General features: G+C 39.6%; 1 protein-coding gene and 1 long non-coding RNA gene across 3 annotated transcripts in view; one reads left to right on the top strand and one right to left on the bottom strand.

Moving 5' to 3' along the window:
• Nucleotides 1-42: 42 nt before the first annotated feature.
• BTG3 (BTG anti-proliferation factor 3) lies at nucleotides 43-15683 on the bottom strand. The gene is made up of 5 exons (XM_053918016.1): nucleotides 15469-15683; nucleotides 11969-12146; nucleotides 7575-7712; nucleotides 3101-3311; nucleotides 43-719 (listed from the first exon to the last, which is right to left on the bottom strand). The coding sequence occupies exons 2-5, from the start codon at nucleotides 12139-12141 to the stop codon at nucleotides 477-479; spliced, it is 765 nt and encodes a 254-aa protein (XP_053773991.1). The 5' UTR covers nucleotides 12142-12146; nucleotides 15469-15683; the 3' UTR covers nucleotides 43-476.
• Nucleotides 14542-17387, top strand: part of LOC123479673 (uncharacterized) — a 33195-nt gene continuing 30349 nt past the window's right edge. For both annotated transcript variants that reach the window (XR_008426102.2, XR_008426101.2), the window contains exon 1: nucleotides 14542-14848. This is a non-coding gene — a long non-coding RNA (uncharacterized lncRNA). The remainder of the gene's footprint in view (nucleotides 14849-17387) is intronic.

Raw genomic sequence — 17387 nt, 5'->3', positions numbered from 1 at the left:
CTCTCCCTTTTTTAATGCACAGAACGGAAGCACACATTGTCATGCCTCAAACTACTTTTTATTTGCAACTACATGATTTCACACAATTCTTCTAAACAGTAACGTAAAATATATTTCCCTGTGTATAAATAACTTACATACTCTCCACAAAGTAAATGCTCAAAGGTGCTAGAACAGATCGTCCACTCCTACAGTGTTCTTGTATGCAACAGAGTTGATGCACAACATATAAATACTCAAGTCCAATATTAAAAACTCAGGCACTTGACTAACTTTAATAAAGTTTCTCAAACTATATCAATATATCTAAAGTGCATATATTTTTTAAGAAAGATTATTCTCAATAACTTCTCTATAAAAATAAGTTTGATGGTTTAACCCATCTAACTTTACTACTATGAGTATGAACTTTTAACTTTTAATATGTAAGTCAGGCTTATTCTACCTTCTCTCAACACGAACAGAATCAAAAGCAGCTAATGAGGTGCTAACATGTGAGGATTAATCCAGTGATTCCGGTCACAATGCATTCCAGGAGGAGGCACCCATGTTACTGGAATTGGACGATATGGTTTATTATTCTTCCTTCCCTGATTCGGATAACCAAATGGAACAGGAGGAGGGTAGTGACTCTGATGGCCATTCCCTCGGTACATTCCTGGCTTTCTTCTGGGAAAAGGGTGCCAAATTGGAAGAGGTGGGAATATCAGTTCTGAAATCTGTAAGAAAGAGAAAACAGTAAGTCAATTCAAAGAAAAAAAAAAATAGTCACGTGTTATGTAAAAATCAGGTGAACTTTCAGATTCCTCAGTAAAGAAAAACAAAACCACTCACCAGAAGAGTGACATTCCTAAGGTCAAGTCTAAATATAGGGTGGGGCAAAAGTAGGTTTATAGTTTTCAGTACATGATACACAGAGTTTATTCTTGTATTATTTAAAAATTATTGTATTATTTTCCATACAACTGTGAACCTTTTGCCCCACCCTGTATGTTAAAAACATGTGATCAACCAACCAGTTTTCTGCATAAGTGAAAACAAATGAACTCAAACATAGCCCCCAGAAGCAACCAGAAATCTCCATATATTTTCTTCCAAAAACACCAAGAGATTTAGCTTTTATTTTTAGGTCGATGATCCATCCCAAATTAAAAATTTTCTGTATGGTGTCAGATACCCGTTAGGTTCTTCTTCTCCTTTAAAAAAAATTATATTTGGCCCAGCTTTCTACACAAATGGTACCAGCTTTCTACACAATGGCATATGCCAGGCTTTTCTGTCATGAAATTTTTTTGTTAGTGTACATAATGTCAAAAAGAAATGTTTTACTTAAAAAGCACAACAGACTTTCATTTCCTGTTGTAATTTTATCCTAACAGTCTTTCAATGTGGGTGGAAAATAAATACTATTTAATTTTAAAGTAAAATCTAAATATTAAAAAAAGGCAATTTAATTGTAAAACATTAGCAGCAATCAGTCCAATTTGGGACTTATATTCTTGCTTTGTTAAATAACTAACAAAATTCTGAGGTAAAATCGGACATATTTGAATGAATCCCAGGCAATTTAACAATGGTAATTTGCAATATATAACAAATTATGCAAAGATAAAAAGAAAAGCCCATCATATTTAAGGCAAAGGTCCTAAAAATGTTACTTAGTTTATACAAAATCTCCCAGAAAGAATACAAAAATAACTGGGAATTACTGTAAGGGCACAGGACTAGTGGTTGGAGGTGGAGGAAACACTTGTCACTATTACACTTTTACCGTTTGATGTTTTTAAAAGCAGGTGCGTGTGTTATCTTATAATATACATATATACCTATAAAATACAATAGTCTTTAGAACTAATCTTCCTCTGAAGCTTAGGAAGGATAATGCAACTGAAAAATAAAAGGAGAAATCAAAAATGAAGGTACATTGAGAGAATGCTCACTATATAAATGTATATTAAATTTAAAGGTTTAGTTTTTCATATTCAAAACTGGTAACTCTTATTTCTTACTTATTAAGGTCTAAATTCTCATTTCAGCACAAACCCAACTCTACTGTAAACCTGGTATGTTTCATTGAGTCTAATTAAGGCCAAATTAATAAAAACAAGTGTATTTAAAAGTATACAGTTGACCCATGAACAATATGGGCGTTGGGTACACTGCCCTCTCCCGTAAATATTGATGTATTAACTTTTTACTCCCCTAAAAGCTTAACCAGTTGTCTCTTGGTATCAGCAGGGGATTGGTTCCAGGACCCTAGACACATCAGAATCTGCAAATACTCAAGTCCTCTATATAAAATGGCATAGATTAATGCATATGGTCGGCCCTCCACATGCTTGAACTCCCAATCTCGGACTAAAAACAGTGCAGGTATTTATCGAAAAAAAGCCACATTAAGTGGACTTGTGTAGTTCATACCCATATCATTCAAGGGCCAGCTGTGCTTAAGATTAGAAAAATGTTCAAGTACAGAATAAGGCTCAACTCAAAGATTTCTCTAAATATTTTTTACTTTAAAATATCTTTTTGGTTGAGAACTACTGCTAAGAATTTTTAAGTATACTAAATGTTCTTTGGCATGTGGGGTATAAATAGTAAATAACCAAGCATATCCTGTAAGTGCTTGCATGGTAGCTACATAACTCTTCAACTGTTAAAGCGAAGGAGATACTGTTTTGGCTTGAGTGAAAATTAACTAAATTATAATTTAGTGAGATTTCTCTTAGAAAACAGAAAAGTAGAGAGCAAGAAAGTTAAACCCAAATGTATGAACTAGAAGGGCTAGAGACTACAAAAAATGAGCGGCTATATTTGAATATAGTAAGGATTTAAAAAATATTAGGAATGTTTTATCACATTTATTTTTCTCTTTGCCACACACTCTTTGAAACACACTTATCTTACTTACTGAGTAGTAAAGCCGACCTTTGATAAAGCAACTCAGGGTGCCTAGTTACATCTCAGAGGAACACTTTCGTGTGGAAAGACAAGGACTGTAATCCAGAATGTCAAATTAGAGAAACCCTGGGTAACAGGGAATGAATGACTTGGCAAGCTCTGCTCATGGACCTTCAATATAAAGCTATTTCATGGTTACCTGGTACATGGGGCCTGGGGTTGCAGTCACTGAACTGGATTTCACTTCCATTTCCTTACTTGTCGTTTCTTCATCTGAAGAAGAGGATCCCGAATGATAATCAGAGGTAACCTTATCAAGGGCCCTGGTAACTTTCTTAGAGATTTCATCCTTGTTCTCATCCTCATTTTCAAAGCTGGCAACAATGAAAGCATTGTTTTTTTCTCCGTACCTAAGAATTAAAAAAAAAAAAATGTTACAAACCTTGAAGTCCCATCAACAAAACAAGAAATGTCCATAAAAACAATTAAACTGGTCTGGACATGTCACTGTTCCAGAGCAAAGAAAGGATCCTCCTACAACTTGATCTTACATATATAATATCCTAACCTAGCTTCATGCCAGCAGGCAGGCCAGTTTTCCACTTCTGATCCACTGAACTTAAGATAAAAGCGACTCTATTCTCTTTTTCAATTTTCTTTTCTACTGTCTCCTAAACACTTATTTAAAACATCAAAAACAAACCCATTGTTTTCATTACATTTTATATGTACCATTAAAGTAAAATCTTCTAATGTATTTTAACTGATCCCTGTAATACAGATCCTAATAATTCAAGTCACAAATCAATTAGATATTTCTTATGACATTTACTTTTATCATGATTGAACACAAAGGGACCTGTGTTTCCTATATTCACAGACAAAAATAAGAACTGAGGCAACTGCTGAGGTTAAAAAAAAAATGGTGGTTGAGGAAATAAAGGGGTTTTGCTTAACTATACTGCATACTTCATAGTGATTCCTAGCCTAACTAGTCACCTCTCATTTTAATTTTTTTAAAAAGTAAAACAAACAAGCCTTTTATCCTTCCAAAATGCTTTTAAAGACTTGATCTAAGAAAAATAATTGTCAAAATATGTAACTTTGGCTGTTGGTTATTAAAAAAAAGGAAAACAATTTCTGCAATAAGGGAAAATAGCATAGTAAACAGTGAAAGTAGTCATTTTCATTCAGAGGCCAAAGGAAAAATCCACAATTTATGTAAATAGATTGTACAACATAAACAGATGAAACAATTTCTAGTAAATATTAGGACAAAGGATATTAACTGTTAAGCAGTTCTTACACAATATGTAAAGTTACAAAAAGTAATTCTAAGCTTAAAAAACATAAATACAACTTCAATAAAAATAAAGTTAACTGTAATTGACATCAATTTAACTTCATTTCAAATGACTTGTCTCAACTTATTTCTGAATCAAGACAATTTATAATAAAGTAAATGGCCTAACTGCAATAAAGCCTTGGAAAGTTTACAATAGAAATCGAGTAGTCTCACAGGTGAATTCTGTGTATCCATATAGCTGTGCTATCTTCTACTTGCACAGATTGAATTGGGCCATAAATGCTACCTGAATATGGTGCGTAACTCCCTGTTCTATTCCTTTTCAGTTTCCTTCAAAAAAGGAGTTGCTATGGGATGGCAGTAAGAGCACTGGACAAGTTTCTGGTTCTGGCTGGGCCATTAACTAGCTGTGGCTAGAGGCGGGTAATTTAGTCTCTCCAGGCCTCAGGCCTCAGTTTCCTATTTGCTGTGTAAGGAAACTGGAGCTGGTTGGATACTGGCTGGTCTTCTGCTGGTTATTCTTCTTAGTATCAGATGCCTGAACACTTGGGCAAGTTCCTCACACCACAGAATTCATGTATTATAATTTCAAGTTTACTTACCATAGGGTTTTTAAGCAATGGAAATTTACCCTTCTGTCCTCTCCAGCATTTAAAGGCTAGGCAAATCATGATACTATCAAAGGTTAATTCATATGTTAATGTCAATATGAACAATGGGCTTAGGCCTACCTTCAATTTTGTCCATTAATGGAGTCAAAATTCAAGCAAAACAAAGGCAGGGGATTTGAGAAAAATCCCTGCCTTTATAGAAGCAGAAACCTAAATCAGGGGCAGAGATCTAATGATTGAAGGATCAGCTGTATTAACTCAGATTTCTTTGACATGCAAGTTCAATTGGGTTCTACATCTTTTCTTTTGTAGTTTTTTGGTATGAGTGCTCTCTTCATGTTAAGTAAAGTTGTTTTACTGTATTACAGTAACATTAGAATGTATAGTTAATTCCTTAGAATTAGTAGTGAACAACTTTTAAACTTTCCATTTTTCAATGATACACTACTAAAACGTTAAGGTCAATTTAGTTAATTTGAAACAAACCAATAGTATCTAAGACTCTTTATCAGGAAAAGAAAGGATCACAGAATTAAAAAAAAAAGTTATAGAAATATGTTGCGTAGATAATAAAACTGCCAAATTCTCCTTATTGGAAAGGTGTGTTATCTATTCTGTATCCTCTCAAATGTTTCACTAACCTTTTTAAGTATGTAACAGTCTGCACCCTTCCAATTTTTTATCCTGATGTAGTAACTCAGACTATGAAGTATATTATATCTTAGAATGCATTTCAATTTTTTCACCTTTGTTAAGTCTCTAGTTATTGTTAGTTATTTACTCAGATATGTATTGTTATATAACTAACTTCTAGATAAGATTTGTTTTAATTTTCAGTTATTTCTTTCTAGTTTGTTCCAAAAGAACTAATCACTATCTCAATCTCCTCTATTAACTTATGGTATCACCTCTACTGAATTGCTAACCATCTTTCTTTTGGGGGTTGTTATCACTGAACAAGGGCCCCACATTCTGAGGGTGCTTTCTATTATCCATGAAAAAATAAATCACATCTAGCCACTATTTGGCAAAATTTTAATCACATATAATAAATTAGAAAGCTACTGAATACAAAGATTTTCTTATATTAACCAGACAGATGAAAGCACAATAACTTTTCATTATCTGGCATCATAATAATGTACCCACTTAAGTAGAATGTCCATATAACTAAAGCTTTTATCTTCAGGTGCCATGGTTTAAACATTTCAAATAAATATGTCCAAAATGCTTGTATAATTACCCAACTTCTTAAACATCCTTGGACATAGAAAAGAAACTTTTCCCTAATGATTTAAGGTCACCGTATTAAATATTCATTATCTGACGGTGTAATAACACATTTGTACCAACTCTTTAGCTTCTTCAGGCCCACCTCTATGTCAGACTATGACCGTTTTTTTTGTAGCTTGACTACTGTGAGCAACCCCCTTTCAAATGCTGCTTACAATCTTGTATTAGTTGAAAAACTACACAACTACTTAAAGAACTGTGTTAAATACGGGTCCACCAGGATCTAAGTGCAGGCCTAATAAAAACGCAAGCAATTTAATACAATAGCTATATTTCTCGTATACTGAGGTCTTCTGCTAATGATTCAGTGGTCAGTCTCCAGTGTGACCCTGGCCTCAGTTGAGTCCTTATTTAGTTCAGGGCAGGCCAGAAAATTCAGTGAAAAGAACCACCACGCATTTTTTGACCTGTCTTCACCTCCACTTTCATTGTTGGAGATCAGGTCAACCTTAATACATAAGGTTACATCATAAAGCATCTCTACTACAGTCAACAGGTGAATTGTTCCTCAATATTAAAGAGAAATAACCCTAAAGAAAGAACTGTAGTGAATTACTCACTCGGGGTTCCAAGCATCTGCTCATCCTGTTCCTCCTGCATGGAAAGGTCCTTCCCACCTTGTTACCTAGTCAAGTGCAACTCATCCTTCCCCAGTCGGCTCAAGTATCAAATCACCTACTCAAATTGTCTTTTCTGATTCAGCAGAGCACTAATTTTCTCCATTGTGCCATCAACCACTGCATTTTGTACATATTCCTATTATAGCACAAATCATTCTGCTGTAATCTGCTTATTCTTTCTTCTAATTTATTACATTGTAAACTACCTGAAGGACAAATGACACTTTCATTTTTAGAAATGCCATAACTAAGAAGCCTGGCCCACAACAGAATATTTTTAGAATGTGTGGAATACAATTGGATTTCAGATCTACCACTCACCTGTTACAATTCTGTTCATTAGGAGACAAAAAATAATTTCCATTATAAAAACAAAACCATGAAAATATCAATCAGTCACTTAAAAATCAAAAAGGGAAGCCAAGAGTAGAAACAAACAGAAACAGAAACCAACTAAAATGTATTAGCCAGTATTATTTGAGATAAGCTTCTTTCCTAATCAGAAGACGGGAAAGACAAGTGCACCACCAATGAAAGAAGACAATAACTGACCTACAGGAGTCTAGGTGTCTCAATTTTATTTCTTGATCTACAGTAAACTTCTTGACAAAGTTCTAGAAAAACCCTGTCCAATCAGTTTTTTAGTTTCTTTATCTATAAAATAGAAATGTAACCAGTTCCTTCCTATCACCTCAAGAAAAGTACTTTACAAAATCCACATCCCAGGAAGCCAAGCAACCAACTTCTGGCCATAAAGATACACAGGCAGACAGTACCTAAAAGAATTTCATAAATTCAATTCCAGTACGGTTATTAGTTCAGCCACCAAATTCAAAAACTCACCGACAGCACACCTCACATGGGTCCACCCAGAGAGTGAGTTCCTTTGGCAAGCCCAGGTCACTGTACAAGATGCAGCTGTTCTCACAGGCTTTCAAGACGTCAGGATCAACTCTCTGAAACTTATTAACACGAATGCACCTACAATAAAGTGGAATCATATAAACAGCTTTAACTGAATCATGATCATAAGCCTCATTACATCTTTTAGTATTTGCCAACATGAATGAAAAAAAAAAAAAAAAAAAAACCCTTTCAGAGAACTCAGGAGTGTACCTATCTTAGATAATAAATGGGAACTAAAGGCAGAGGCAGCATCAATAAGACTACCCAGGCTGGTAAAAAGAAATGGGCACCTGTGTGAGCCCAGCGAAATCATTAAAACTGAATTCTACTTCGTTTTACTTAGAAACTACTCAACATGTTCATTATATGAGCAAGGAGTATGAAAGTTATATGAAATTACTTAAGAGCTCTGAAGGTAAATGTTTTCATAGGCAGTGTCCATAAATAACAAAACCTCCAACAGAAGACCTCAACCAGTGTTTCCAATAATATTTGGAAATTCTTATGATAAATTTTGATGTCATTACCTTGCTTATACATCCCTGATAATAAAGTAAGTGTTAAGAAGGATATCCTTTGTCTTACCTGTAACTGTTCTAAAAAACTAGAATTAGTCAAGGACACAGAACAATTATTAAGATTAAAATATAATCCAAAGTGTTACTGGCTTATTTCATTTAAATTCTGTTATGCAAGAGTTTTATTTTTAATAGTTGTCAAAATAAGTGAGAGAATGTTCAAAGATGGCTCCCAATACAACTGCAAAATACACGTTAAAATGAGCATTCTACTTATACAGAGAAATAGTACTAACAGTAAAATTATTTATTGCCAACAACTAAGAAATCAAGAGAACCCAGGTTTTAGTACTAGCCCTAGAACTAGTACTGGATGTATTTAGATTAAACCATTTCACACCTTTCTCAGACCCAGAGGTCTACAGTATGGAAAACACAATGTAAATGACAAATAGTAATAATACCATAAATATAATGACATCAATAGAATGTGCCATTTAAAGTTTTTACAAGTTAAATTATTTTATTAGTTGATTTATATTTTCCTTGTAAATGGTGAAAAATACTCTCATTTAATAGTAGCTAATGTGCACATTTAAATACAGTAGACCCTTGAACATGGGTCTGAATTACTTGACCCATTTATATGCAAATTTTCTCAATAACTACCTATACACTATTCTCAATTCATGGTTTTGAGAGTTCATGGATGCAGCAGACCAACTGTATGCAATTACCTATGACACATTCTATAGAATGAACTTGAACATCTACAGATTTTGGTATCAAGGGAGATCCCGGAACCAGTCCTCTGGGGATACTGAGGGCAACTTAAATTTAGGGAGGAATGTCAAAAAGTATACGCAGATTTTGGACTGTGTAGGGGTCAGCATTCCTAACCCCCCTATTATTCAAGGGTCAACTGTAATTAACAACTCTATCTAAAGGTTTACTGTGCAATGGAGAATTTCCTAAATGCTTTGCATGTGTTAACTCTTTCAATTTTCTTAATTATCCTGACCTAGATACTATTTTCCCCATTTTAAAAGAGAGAACAAAGAGAACTTTAGTAACTTGACCAAAGTCACAAAGCTAAAAAAGTGGTGAATCCAGGGTTCAAATATAGACCATCAGACTCCAATGACACCCTATTCTGTCCATACCTATCTTAACATCATTAACAATTTAGCAAATTCAGAGCAAAAAAAATTATTTTACAGCAAGCATGATGCTCTTTGTTCCTTTCTATAAGATGGGCCTGTTATACATTTTAATGCTGTGTATGTTCATTCAAAAATGCCCTGGCTGGTGTGGCTCAGTGGATTGGGTGCCAGCCTGTGAATGCAAAGGTCCCCAGTTGGGGGTGTACGAGAGGCAACCGATGTTTCTCTCGCTCTTCCTCCTTTCCCCCCTCTCTAAAAATACATTAAAAAAAAAGTTCCATGTGGCCCTGGCCAGGTCGCTTAGTTGGTTGGAATGTTCTCCCATACATCAGAAAAGGTTGCAGGTTCAATTCCCAGTCTGGATGTGTATGAGAGGGAACTGATTGACGTTTCTCTCTCTCCCCTCCCTTCCTTCCTCTCTAAAAATCAATAAATACATTCTCAGGTGAGAATTAAAAAAAAAAAAAAGTTCCCGCATCCTAGAATCAAAAGGAGTTAAGGGTAATCTTAATGTGTTTTTGCTATGTACTAATGTAGGCTCTACGCTTAAAAATATGTACTGCTCCCCAGCTGGTATAGCTCAGTAGACTGAATGCAGGCCTGAGAACCAGAGAGTCGCCAGTTCAATTCCCAGCCAGGACAAATGCCTGGGTTACAGGGACAGGTCCCAGTAGGGGGCACACAACAGGCAAACATACATTGATGTTTCTCTCCCTCTCTCTAAAAATAAATAAAATCTTTAAAATGTTGCATAAAAATAGTTTAGTTCTTTCCAATTTTCTTGCAATTATGAAGTGTAAGAAGCATCCATATTTATACATATTTGTCTACGTTTCTGATTAAGTTTCTAGAATGGATTTTTAGGAGACTTAACTATTCAAAAGTATGGATATTTTTTACAGACCTTAATAATGTCAAATTGCCCTCCAAAAGCATCTATTTGTATATATTGCAGAGAAACAACTTTAATTTATAAACACTTTAGAAAAAAAGAACACTTCCAACCTACTCTATAGATTGAAGACTATACTAACTCTGGTTAATCCTGTAATTGATTCATTTTTATAATAGTTAACGACCTAGCAGTAAGTCTGTTTTCTACTTCAAAGACAACTTCAAAATGACTTAATAATGATACTTCTGATCACATGCCAATTTAATCCTGTTTGGCTAACATTTTTTCCCTCAAGTTTTTAGAAGTAATGGAAATGAAATTATATACTGTGTGACCTTTAAGCATTTACTTGACAGTGTCTCCTTTTCTCAGTAATAGTAGAGTGGCTTGGCATTTCCATATACCGTCATCCAATGTCAATTCCATACGTGTAAAAGCCTCAACTGCTCTAACTCACAAAAGCTGTTCACTCTATCAGTAATGAAGATGTGCAGAAAAAATTAAGAGAATCGAGTGACAAGATAAGAAATAACTTGAGACTGTTTTATATAGAATATCCACATTTCTGCTTTAACTCACCTATTTCCAATTTACCAAGAAAGCTCTTGGGTAAAAACGAAGGGAAAGTAACATTACTTTGATTCTTTTTTCAATAGAACACACACTCACCTAACCTTTAACAAATGAGAAATAAATAAATTGTATCTTCACCTACCGTGTATATTCTTTGAATAGTCTTGCACTTGCAAGAGCTCAGTGACTAAAGGAGGTCCTTTTTATATCACAGCACAGAAGTGCTGGTTTGTGGAGAAAACTTTCGGGGTAACAATATCCGTAAATAAAAGAATTTCTGTACTCATGATAGCCACAAATGTTCCACTTTAATTTTTTTGTGGCCACATCCACAAATTGGGCCCAGTTTGACCAATGAGTTTAGCAGAACTTTCTCAACCAAGGTTCCTGGGCAGTCAACATCAAGAGCAGGGAGTAAGCATGCTAGGACATGTTCCACAGGCATCTGTTCTTCTTTACCTTAAGCTATAAATGTAACTTGTAAACCAGAATGCAAGACAGCTAACAAGTGAGAATTACCTTCCCTCTCAGAGTGGGCTGTACAGAAAGCCGACAAGAATTTAGGGTCAGTTATATCTGAGTTCAAATCTCAGAGCTAATATTCACCAGTTGTGAATCATAGTTAAGCTGTCTTCACCTACAAAATAGTTGTACTGACTTCTACAATAAAGAATTATGTATGCATAGTATAAATAAAGTTAATTCTGTGTAAAGAATGTATTAGGTATCTAATCATCTTAATTCCCATTTGCCATAGAATTTTTATTATTTGTAAAACATGTAACATGTAATTTACTTTTAGATTCAAGGAGACCCATTTCCCTCAACTCCTACCATGCCCATGGGTGATAGCTTTAGTGTACCCCTAGAATTGTGAAAAATCCCAAGTACCTGTGATAACAGACAGGAATGTATTCAACTAGGAGCCAAACTATAACCACAAGAAGACTAACTCCTATCAGCCTAAAGTATTGGCTCCCCAAGTCCAGGCAGGGGGATTCCAACAACAAATACATGTATTTTAAAATAAGTAAGGAAAAAAATACCAAGACACCCCAGAGTTCTGCTTTTGCAGATAAATTATGGAAGGCACGGACTAGACCCCTTCAGTCTTATACTCATTTCAGAAACTCATCAGCCTCTTCACTTAGTCCAATCCAATTGTCCAATCTAATCCTTTACCTGTAGGCCTGTCCTTTTGAAGGTTTTTCAGGATACCAGTGATTTTTATATTTTTCTTGAAGTATCAGAGTCAACTTCTCGGCAAATCTCTCAACTGCCTCTTTCTTCAACTTATCATGTTTTCGAACTAGCCTTGTGAAAAAGAAGACAACAGCAGCAATTTCGTTCTTCATTTTCTCTGCAAAGATAAAGTAATTTTTCTCAAAACAAAATATAAAAACTGGAAGATAAAGCTCTGCAAAATATCCCTCCTTACAGCTCCCCTTCTTCCTTCCAATTTTATCTTGTTTCATTGGCTCATATCTGGAGTGGAGAACAATCACTATTTATGCCACGAAGACTTTATAAAATACTATTTAAGAGTCCTACCACTTAGATCTGGGAAGAAATTCAGTAAAGAGAGCACAACAAATTGCTCCTACTGGTTAAAATAAAATCAGAGATATCACTCCGGAAGTACTATAATACCATTACAGTATATAGTTCTTACTAAATGTGTCAATATTTAGCTGCAATAACTTAAGTTTAAAATTCTGTGAAATAATTTGAATTTTAAAACACAAAAAAGTTAATTTAAAATTCAGTATGGTAGAGGCACAATAGAAAACAATTTGGCATTCCTAAAAAGGTTAAAGGGTTACCATATGACCCAGCAGTTCTACTCCTAGCTACATAATCAAGAGAAATGAAAACATATGCTCACAAAAACTTGTACACAAATGTCCACAGCAGCATTATTCATAATAGCTAGAAAGTAGAAACAACCCAAATGCCCATCTACTGATGAGTGGACATATAAAGTGTGGGGTATATACGTGCAATGGAATATTACTGGGCAACAAAAAGGATGAAACAATGATATACGCCATGACACTGGGTGAACCTTGATTACATTATGCTAAGGGAAAGGAGCAAGTCAAAAAGAACAAAGTTGCATAATTCCATTTATATTAAATGTCTGGAACAGGTAGATCTATACAGATACAAAGTAGATTAGTGGCTTAGCAGGGCACTAGGGACAGAGAGAAAGGAGAAGTGATGTCAATTAGTACAGGGTTTCTTTTTGAGGTTATGAGCGTATCCTAAAATTGACTGTGGTAATGATTGTTCAACTTTATGAATATATTAAAACCAACGAACTGTACATTTTAAACCCAAGAATTATATGGCATGTGAATTATATTTCCATAAAGCTGCTATACTCCAGTATAGAGTCTCTGTAAGCATTCTTTCAGGAACAGACATGACAAGAAAGAGTAGCTCTATGAGAACATATTTAAAGAGAATGAAAACTTAGGGTCATCTATAGAAAATCAAACTAAAAGAAATAATCAGAGATTTAGCTGCATTTTGGAAGTACTTCAAGGAGGATTCTTTAAATGGCAGATCTGATTTATCATTGATTAATCCATAAAGGCAAAACAACCATGTCCTGGGATTGTTTCGATGTATATTCTGTCTTTATGCGATGAGCTCATTCGTTTGGCTGAAGTAACTTGGAGTTATTCAGATGCTGCATTTACTAAGCAACATCACCTTTCTGGAAGCCAATTATTAAAGACTTACAGCCTCTGCTATGTTTAGTATAAAACCCAACTAACCTTTTTTGAATGTTCTCACACATTCAAAAAATAAAGGTGATTCTGTTAGTTTCCTTTTTCTTTTCTTAAACCTGCTCTTAAAAGTCTCTGTCATAACATGATTCCTTTACTCCTCGTGCAAATTCAAACAAGGGATCTCACTGTGAAATAAATTCTATACAGTTATCTGAGAGGTGTGCTGGCAGCCACAGCCGCCCTGATCCTGGACGGGAAGACACCCCAACCTCCCTCCCGGAATCCTGGAATGCCAGCTACCAGGCACCGGGCTGCACGCCACAGGGTGCAGGCACACACGACCCCAGCCCTCCCACAATTGTCGTGCAGCCTCCTCCTCAAAAAACGTGAGCCATTCCCACTTGATAAAGCTGTATACACAGCCACCTTCGCATGCAAATGAAAACCCGCTGCGACTTCACATATGGTTTGGGATGAAAGTTGGTGATGGAACTACATTAGCCTCCACACCTCCAAACAAAACAGGGAACCACACTCGAGAGAAGTCCTGAACCTGTAACTAGATCATTCTCCTCATCCATGAAGTTTGCCAACTGTGCTCTACGTGTTTGAGTTTGGGGTTTTGCTTTCCCTTTTATTTTTGCTCCGTTTCGTATCAAAAAGAAGAGGAAGGAAGTAAGCACTTAGTGGTTGCTGTTGGTTGTAACACAAGATGAGTCATACGGAATTACTTCTCTGGGGTTTGAAGGAATGATGCTTGAATAGCCGAGAATTGAACCCGCCCCCCGCAGGCAGGGATCCCCCCCCCCCCCCAGGAGTGCCGAAAGGTGAGACGCCGGAGAGTTCGGCAGCCGGAGGCAGGCAGGGGCCGCGAGAACTCGGGCGCCGCGAGCGAGCGGCCGCCGGTCCTCCACCCACCCCGAGGGCGCAAAGCTCCCATTTTAAACATCGCACAGTGACGTCACCCGGGACGGCGTCACCGCGGAGGCTGCTCCGCAAGTTGTACTTTGTCCCGGAGGCTCCCCGGCTCACCGGGGCGTGCGCGGAGCCCGCAAGGAAGCCCAGCCCCGCGCTCCAGGAGTTCAAAACTTTGTACTTTCCCCTTCCTCGTAAGAAAAGCGAATCGCGGCCGTTTCTAGAAACCGTGTCTCTCCTGCTAGACGTTCCCAAGGCTGAGGACGCGGGCGCCTGGCGGCGGGGGTGCGGCGCCCCGGACCAGCCTCCGCACGCCGGGGGGACCGCGATCCCCGCCCGGCCGGGGGATGGACGCTCCGAGCCGCGAAAGCTGCGGCTCAGCCCTCACGCTCGGCTCTCCGAGTGCGGGGTGAGTAGGCACCACACACCTCCGCCCGCTCCTCCCCGAGCGACCTGCGAGCGCGTCCAACTTGTGCGGTCGCGGCTTCCCCCGAGCGCAGGGGCCAGGGCCCCGGGCGCCAGCCGCCGCCAGCGAGCGCCCCCTCCCCAGGCTGCCCGCGGGCGCGCCGCCCCCGTTCCGGGTCCGGTCGCTGAGCGGCCTGGTTCGAGGACCGGCTCCCCCGGGCGCGACCCTCGGACAGCCCGGGTCTCCGGTTCCAGGCGCCGCGCGGGCGCAGGGGGCGGCGGCAGGGGGCGGGAAGGCGCGGGGCGGCCGCCACCCCCAGGGGGAAGTAAGGAAACGTGGCAGCTGCCTCCAGGCGGCGTCTCCTGCGGCCCGATCCCGCCGAGGGTCCCGCGGAAACCCTGCCGGCCGCCCCCGCTGTCCCCGCCGACCCCAGCCCCTTCTTCGCGCCCAGCCGGAGCCGATGCAACTCGCTCCGATCTCTCACTCCGCCCGGCTCTCCGGCGCGCGCCTCCCCGACTCCCTGAGCGAGCCTTCGACGTGGCCGCGGGGGCGCCCGGACCACCCTCCCCCCCAACCTGCCCTCGGTCCCACCGTGCCCGCCTCCCCCGGCCCGGCCTCCTCACCGCCTCCGCCGCCGCTCTGGAGCCGTAGATCCGGCGGACCCGACCGTCTTCGGGCGGGGAAGCAAGGGCGCCGCCTGCGAGAGCCGCCGCTCGGCGGCGAGGAGCACTGCGAGCGGGATCCGGCTCGTGCGGCTCCCGCGTCGTCGGGCTGGCGAGCGCGAGCGAGCGGGCGAGCGCAGCCCTGAGGTAGCGCGCTGGGGGCTCGCGGGCCGGAAGAGGGGAGGGGCGATGACCCGGGAAAGGGTTGGCGCCGCGCGGGACGGGCTCGCGCGCCTCGGGGGCGGGCCCTGGGGGCGGGGCTTTGCGGAGAGCCCGCCCCCGAAACCTGGGCCACCACGAACCCGCGCGAACCCTCTAGTCCGACGTCGAGGGTAGCGCCAAGGTGGAGTGGAGACGTGTTCAGAGGACCGAGCGGATTCCCGTCCCCGCCCATCTGCTGCAGAGCCTTTGGGGTTGCGCGGGCCACGTCCCTGGACTGTCTGGGCTTCGCCTTCCCTCCTTTGGTCTCTCCTTGCTCCTCTGTGCCCTGACATCCTCTCTGTTGGGAGTGCGAGCTCTCAATCCAGCACTGTAGACCTCCATTTCTCTAGTACCAGGGTTTGAGGGAAAGGGGGTGGCAGGGGCGACAAGGACTCTACGGAAGGGAAGCCGCGTTTATGGGCCGATCCTTGGCCTCACTGTAGTAACTGCAGGCATGTCAACTGCGCTGCCGCCATGTTATATTTTAGGTTGTTTAGAGCGCCTAGTTGGGCTTGGGCAGGTGGCTCCCTCAGAGCAGGGACTACCTGTTGTGTGTCCCCCACCCACCTGGTGCTGACGAGTGTCTGCATAAAGGAGGGGCTCCTGGGGTGTTGGCTGAATGAATGAAACCTTGAGAGTCCAGGCTTTCAGCTTTTGAGATCCTTTTATTCAAGCATTTCCCAGATACAAAGCTTCATCTTTGAGCAAAGAGAAATCTGGAAAAGGTACATTAACTTTCTGAAGAAAACGAGGAACATCTTTTCAACCTTTTATATTGAATTGCGACCATGGTATTCGTTTTGTGAAAGAACTTGAATACACTAAACAGGCCCCCAAAATACAAAGATATTTCTACTTTAAAAAAATTACTATTGAAAGAGTGAGTTTTCACTCTTTCTTGATAAAACATGTTGTGAATCACTCAAGAACTGATTGGTCAACTTCTAGATTGACCAGATTTCTCACAGTCCAGTGGGCCTCGGGGCATGTGTTCAGCCCAGTTTCATGAATACTTTAAGTTTTTATTACTGGTGTTAGTAATTATAGCTTATTAGCAATCCAAAACAATAGGGTTTTTGTTTTTGTTTTTGTTTTTAGCAAAAATAGATATGCAATCCCAAGACCAGTACAATACACTTTATTTTGTAAAAAAATATATACTCTCCTACCTAGGGCTACTGGACTGGTCAATGTAAAGAGAGTACTGATATTTATACCCTGAAATGTTCTAGGAGGTATGAGGGTGTTTTTATTCTTAACTCCTAACAATCTGATTGAGGTTATTTGCCGACAAAGGTTTTTAACGTTGCAATTTCATAAAGTAGCTAGGAAGCCACAAACATTACTCAAAATTTGTTCTAAAATTCCTATAGCTCAAGATTGCTATTTTGTGTAATGTTTAGAAATCTGTGGCCCACGTGGTCCAGACTTAGAGCAGTACCGTTTCCAAAAAACACAGGCAAGGATCTGAAATCTGATTTCAAAATAAATTTTTAAGCTTCTCATAGCCTGAACAGTGAAGCATATAAGCTACGAACAACAGATCTTAAACACTTCTCCTTTTTCTCCTCCACTGTTCTCATACAAGATAGCTGCTTGTGTGCTTTCAAAATGTGGCCTGTTCTTCAGATCTTTTCCCCCAGCTCTTTTTTTTCCTTAGTTGGAATCACAAAAGCCCC

This window comes from Desmodus rotundus, chromosome 2 (assembly GCF_022682495.2).
Source record: "Desmodus rotundus isolate HL8 chromosome 2, HLdesRot8A.1, whole genome shotgun sequence".
Classification (NCBI taxonomy): domain Eukaryota; kingdom Metazoa; phylum Chordata; class Mammalia; order Chiroptera; family Phyllostomidae; genus Desmodus; species Desmodus rotundus.
This window is presented reverse-complemented; position numbering and strand designations above follow the sequence as displayed.